The sequence below is a fragment of the Scophthalmus maximus genome, chromosome 13, assembly GCF_022379125.1.
Source record: "Scophthalmus maximus strain ysfricsl-2021 chromosome 13, ASM2237912v1, whole genome shotgun sequence".
Taxonomy (NCBI): domain Eukaryota; kingdom Metazoa; phylum Chordata; class Actinopteri; order Pleuronectiformes; family Scophthalmidae; genus Scophthalmus; species Scophthalmus maximus.
The window spans coordinates 18286936-18292935 of NC_061527.1; the positions used below are offsets into that span (position 1 = coordinate 18286936).

Consider the following 6000-nt stretch of genomic DNA (forward strand, 5'->3'; position numbering starts at 1 on the left):
ACAGTCCTGAATATCACTTGAGATGAGTAATACGGCCTTGTGTACACATTTCAGTAAGTGTCTGTCTAGAAGGGCGTTGTTCCATGACTTTGTTGTGTCTGCCCCACTGAGAGCCATTATATGAACAATACAATACAAGTATGGACAAATGTTTGTGTAGTGACATGTTAGACTGCAGCTTTGCAACTTAAGCTGTAGGTAAAATGCTACTTTTGATCCTGTTGTCTGTCAACATATTTGATGATGGACAGTGTCAGATACACTTAGATTTGAAGAACATGTATGTTCCCAGTTCTGCAACGAGAACCACAAGAAGAAGTTGTCAACATGTTCTACCTGGCACTTCCTATCAGACACAGTGACCTAGTTTTCGACATGTGTCTTAATAAAGGTCAAGAGTAGCGAAACCCGCAGGAAGCAGCTGTCAGAGAGAAAGCTGGTGAGGCGCTCATTTGTTTTTCCAGGTTCATTGTCACAATGCAGAGGAGCGGGGTCGGGCATTGAAATGGGGAGGAGACAAGAAGATGCTATCTCTCCACCATTCTGGTTTAAACACACAAGGTCACACTGCTCATTGTGGGGGTCTCAAATACTGGAGCAGTGTCTGTGGTCAGTGAACTTGTGCAGAAGCAGGAAGTTATCTTTATAAATCCACAGACTACTCAAGTCTCCACATTTGGAAATCCATATTGTTAACACTGCACAAGATAACACATTTGTTTTCATAACGTATGCACTTAACACTGTGACACATATTAGCATGTGATAATCAAGCACAGAACAGCCCACAGTTTCCCCGAGACAAAGGGTGTAAATGTATTCAGAGCTGCATCGTTTGGCTTATTTTGGTGTCGTTGCAGTTACAGATACATTTTGTGGTTAGGCTACATATATGTTCATGGCTAGTTTTGTGTGCATGAACAACAGACCCATTTTATTATTTGATATACTAAAGGGGTTCTTGTGAGTCATGTGATGGTTTTCTTTGTAGACATTCATGGTTCCTGCAAAACTCCCACTTCCTTTGTGACTCAGCTTCTTCATGTGTCAGACTTGACATTTTAATAGTCGCAGACACATACACACACACACACACACACACACACACACACACACACACACACACACACACACTGGATCCTGTAGCATTGGAAGTAAATTAAGCCTTAAAAGTCAATGCAAACTATTTCTACAGGTGTCCCAACTTTGTTTATTGCTTACAAACCCTCTGTCTGTTCAAAGGCAGTGTTGGAACAAACTGTGTTGCATTAATAGTATAGTATATATTTCTGTCAGAATGGTAAAAGAAATGCACGTGTGAAAGGCAAAGACAGACTTGGTTGGTCAGACGTTCATCCTGCGGCATGTGTAAAAGGAAGTGAATGGAGGCTTCACGTGATGAAGAGCAGCACATTCCCCAGACTGAAAACTTATTGAGCTCTTTTGGGAAGAGCTGGACGGGAGGTGAAGCAGAGCAACCTGCAATTGCAACACATGTTGGAACTTCTGAAACAGTGTTGTATGTACATACTCGCTTTTCTTTCTGTTATTTTTTTTAAATATATAATATATTTTTTTTTTTCCTGCTGAGTCTGCATCACTTAACATAATAGGTCTGGAGACTTTGTGTGCGTGTGTGCATGCGCGTGTGTGAAGGTTTGTGAAGGTTTGGGTATTGCACCCACAGGAAGTGGTGAGTCATGATAAACTTTCCAGCATGGCATTAAGCGGAGATGGGTTGGAGGCTGGGTGACTCGTCAACAGGGCCTGATATGATTGGTCGCAAAGCATCCGGATGGGAATTGAGCGTACAATGTTTCCCATGACGGCTTGGGTGATTTTCAGGGATATGACTCCACCCCATATCTCTCTACGCTCCCATAATTATGTCAAATACAATGTACCATGTATGACACCCCCGAAAAAACACCACGCGTATGACTGTGTAGACAATGAGCCCATTTACTCGCATGAAAGCAGCTGTACATGTGATGTCATCTGTCAGTCAGAGGTCGCCAATAAAGGTCATGATATAGTCAGTAAATGTCAAGCTGCAATAGAAGAGATTGTGTTTGAGCCCACCTCTCAGACTGACATAGTCTTTGTTATATAAATAGATCACTGACTATATGCCAGACGTTTTCCCAGAAAACCAAAGATGAACTCTTAACTGTCCAGTAGTGTATAGGAGGACATTCCTCTATGAGATCGAATGGCAGCATCTTCCCTCCCTGGCACAGGCCCTCTGCTCGCCCTCCACTGGCAACATGGAAGGAAACGCTGCTGTGCCTGCCAATCATTCTTGTGTATTAGTCCACATTTGAAGCCACTGCTGCTTGAGAAGGGACCCCAGATCCCTCTAAGTGGGAACGGTAATCCTACAGTGTACAGTTAGTTTCCATGGTCCCACTTCCTGTCCGCTCCTGCCCATTTTCCTGTTTGATGATGTCATCAGGATCTCAGGAAGAGATTTCTTTTCAGCCTTTTCTTCCCTCTCTCTTCCTTCTTTCACCGCCAGTGCCAGGCAGGCTGACCTCAGCGTTGACGTAAAAGGGGAATTCACCACTGGCATCATTTAATAGAGGATTAGACATTGGCTCACTAAAATTTGATTGTCATTTTATGTGTGAGCTGTACTAAGATCACTTCCTCCAGCCTGATTTCTCAGTGTTGCTGGTTCGAGATTGCTCAAAGAAGCACAGACAGAGGTGGTATAGAATTTTTTTTAATCACAACACAAAGCAATTCAATGTTGTCACCAGCTCATGGTTCACAGGAGACCTATTGTCATGCCCTTCTGCCGAACCTCCCCTCATGCACAATAAAACCCTTACAGATGGTGCTGAGTGTGGCGGAGCGTCTGGTCTTTTTTTAAAGACCAGACACTTAAAGGGCACATGTCACTCCACTGCTCATCAACCTCCACTTCCCAAATTCCAAAATAACTAATGCTTGCCTACAGAGCGACTTGCGGGGTCTGCAACCATCTACTTGGTCTCATACGAGCTTATACTCCCCCTGTCCACAATGTCAGTTGGCAATTCCATCCCTGGACTCAAGACGCTCACAGTCCAGTCAACAGTGGCAAATTACAACAGTACCCTGTCTTTCCCCTACTTTAAACTTAACTGTAAAATCACACATATGCATGTCCAAATAAACATCCCCCAATGTGGTTTAATATGCTGTGAATGTCCTGACCTTGCCGCCCCTCTGTGTGTCCACCAGGTGTTCTACGTGTCAGACCTGTTCAAGCCCAGGGTGAAGCCGGCCACGCCCCCACCCTCCCCAATCAAGAAGGAGCTGCTCCCTTCATCCGACATCATCGAGCGGAACAACCACCACAACATGGTGTGAGAGAGGCCACACTTCCTGCGACTGAGGAGCCAATCACAGCACTGCTCATCTCCCATCGGACAGTAGAATGTAGCGACGAGAGACTGTAGCTGCCTCTCAACTGGCATCCTCCTTCCCTTCGTAGTGCCCCGCCAGGCACCATGTGGACTAGGGTGTCAGATTTGAGAATTGCACAGCAGAGTCCACTCTCACTATCCAGACTTCTTATTTACTATTACGTTAACTACTAATCAACAATTGAGCCCATCGTTATGAGCACAAACAGAGAGGAATTGGAAGCTAGAAGACAAAATGATTTAAGAAATTGATGACTTGACAGGCAGAGCTGAGGGTGTGGAGGTTTGATAGAAGTGTAACCACATGAAGGGAAAACACTTGTGAACATAAAGAAGAAAAGAGACACAATGAAAAGGAAAAAAAGACAAACCCCCTGCCCAGGGAGGGAGGGAGTTTCAGTGATGCTTCCTCTCCGAACTCTCTGTGGCCTTGGAACGCCGTAGGACAACAACTTCCTTAGCTTTGGGAAGGATATTACTGCAATACCTAGCACCATAGAAATATTAACATTATAGAAAAGTATAACTTATAGCACTGTTTTTAAGTCCATCGTCCGTTATCACCACTTGCTGCCTGAGATGTCTGACCGAAAGAAAAGTCTGACGATGCTGACGTCCATGAGACAGAAATACTGAGCCCAGTGAGGTTGTCTCACAAGACCTCATACTCAGGCAGGATAAAGTTAGAATAGCATGGCTTTAATAACCATAACCCTTTGCCAGTAGACCCCTGCAAAGATCACATACACACACACACACAGATCTTTTTAGGCCTGTAACATATTTCAGAGCAGTTTTTCGAGTGTCTTTCGAAAGTTTGGAAAGTGAAGCCCTCCAACCTCATATACCTCTGTCTCCAGATTCAGCTCGTCAGGCTTTTTTGTGGTGGACTGTCAGTGCAGCCTAAACCCGGGATGTTGCATTTCTTGAGGGTTAGATGTAGTACAGCAGGGATATTTTCTGTGGAAGGAGGGAGACGGAACCCACACACACCCCCCCAGCACCTGTACAAAGAGGCGCGGCTGTGCCATGCCTCTCTCTGGCGCTGGGGCCGCCTGTTGAGCTTCCTAAACGGGAAAGAGAATGGGTGGGCACAGAGAAGGGGTGCGGTCTGTCCCCATGGAAAGAGGGTGATGATATACAGCTAAGCTGGCACATTATTTTGGGATGATTTAGGCTCTTTCCGCTGGAAGGGAGGAGTCCTCTCCCCCACCCAATCACTCATTGGCAATGGATGTTTATCCGTGTGTGTGCGTGCGTGTGTGTCCTGTACACTCTTGTGCTTGTACATGTGTATCTCGTGAATGTGTGTGTGTGCGTGCGTCCGTGCGTGCATTTGTGTGTGTGTAAATATGTATGTGCACCGTGCCCTGTGAAAAGAAACCCCCTCTTGATAAACTGTGTCAAATGAAACACACACACTGTCAGCGGTGCCATTTGTGTGTGTGTGTGTGTGCGTGTGTGTGTGTGAGTGTGCGCGCCACTGTGAGTCAGAGAGCGTGAGAGCAGGTGAACGTTATAAAAAAAAAAACCTGTGGATCTAATATTTTTATTCTCTGTTTAGAAGCATCTTTAACCTTGTATGTCTATAGCTTGTCTTGTGGAATCACTAACAGTTGTACAGAACCAGAACCAGAAGCCCTTTTTATTTTCAGCCTACTCAGATATCCTCCTCCAACAACACACTCCGCCACGTTGCACATCTTTCTCATCGTATAGTCCGTCCTATCATTTCACAAATCTGTTTTCACTCTCTCTTTTTTATAAATATATAAATAATGTATAGATTACTAAAATTAACTCTGTAAGATATTTGTTTAACATGTATATCCACTATGATTACAGACCTGTGTTCTTTACAAAATGCTGCTTAAAAAGCATAGATTGACAGATTTTTGTATCTAGATAACTGAACTATTGTAGATTGTAATAGTTACGTTTGTAATACGCATTCAAACAAATACATCCACAATTGTATTTAAACTCAATATTAGTATTTTTGTATTGTCTTGTTTTTTTGTACAAAAGAATTAGTAGCAATGCTGTTTTTTTCTGCAAAATGTACTTAGCTCTAATACATGTGCTTTTCAATAAAAAAGCTCAGTATGAACACAATTTTGGTTTGTTTTGAATGGTTTGTTTTGTGTGGCTTGGTGGACGATTTTTTTGTTGTAAATTTTAATTTCCTAGACGGTATCCCTTTGCTCTTCCCATGCATAATAAAATATAAAAGTTGTGCACATAAAATAGAAGGTCAGGTCTGTGTTGTATCTAGAACTACTATGTTCTAGTTGAATCTTGAATTGAGTCAACAATTTTAAGAATCTCTGTAGCACGGCCAACAAAGAACTGTTTTTTAAGGAATGCTCATGGAAAGTGTGACCTAAATACGGCAAAACGAAGGAAGAAATCCAAAAGAAAGAAAGAAAGCAACTCCTTCAGGAGTGAATGACTGGTACTTGCCATGTGAACTAAATGAGCAATAGGGACCATCATCATTTAGGGTAATCATTTCACTGTTATCATTGCAGTGGCACGCATGTTTCCCCTCTTTCATCGATAGTGACAGTACAGCTGGTCAGTTGTA

The 6000-nt window shown here is 43.3% G+C and overlaps 1 protein-coding gene across 2 annotated transcripts in view; it reads left to right on the forward strand.

Moving 5' to 3' along the window:
• plpp3 (phospholipid phosphatase 3) overlaps positions 1 to 5528 on the forward strand; it is a 31931-nt gene extending 26403 nt beyond the window's left edge. For both annotated transcript variants that reach the window (XM_035648545.2, XM_035648543.2), the window contains exon 7: positions 3229 to 5528. In XM_035648545.2, the coding sequence (XP_035504438.1) occupies positions 3229 to 3357 (129 nt within the window). In that variant the 3' untranslated portion in view covers positions 3358 to 5528. The remainder of the gene's footprint in view (positions 1 to 3228) is intronic.
• Positions 5529 to 6000: the final 472 nt, after the last annotated feature.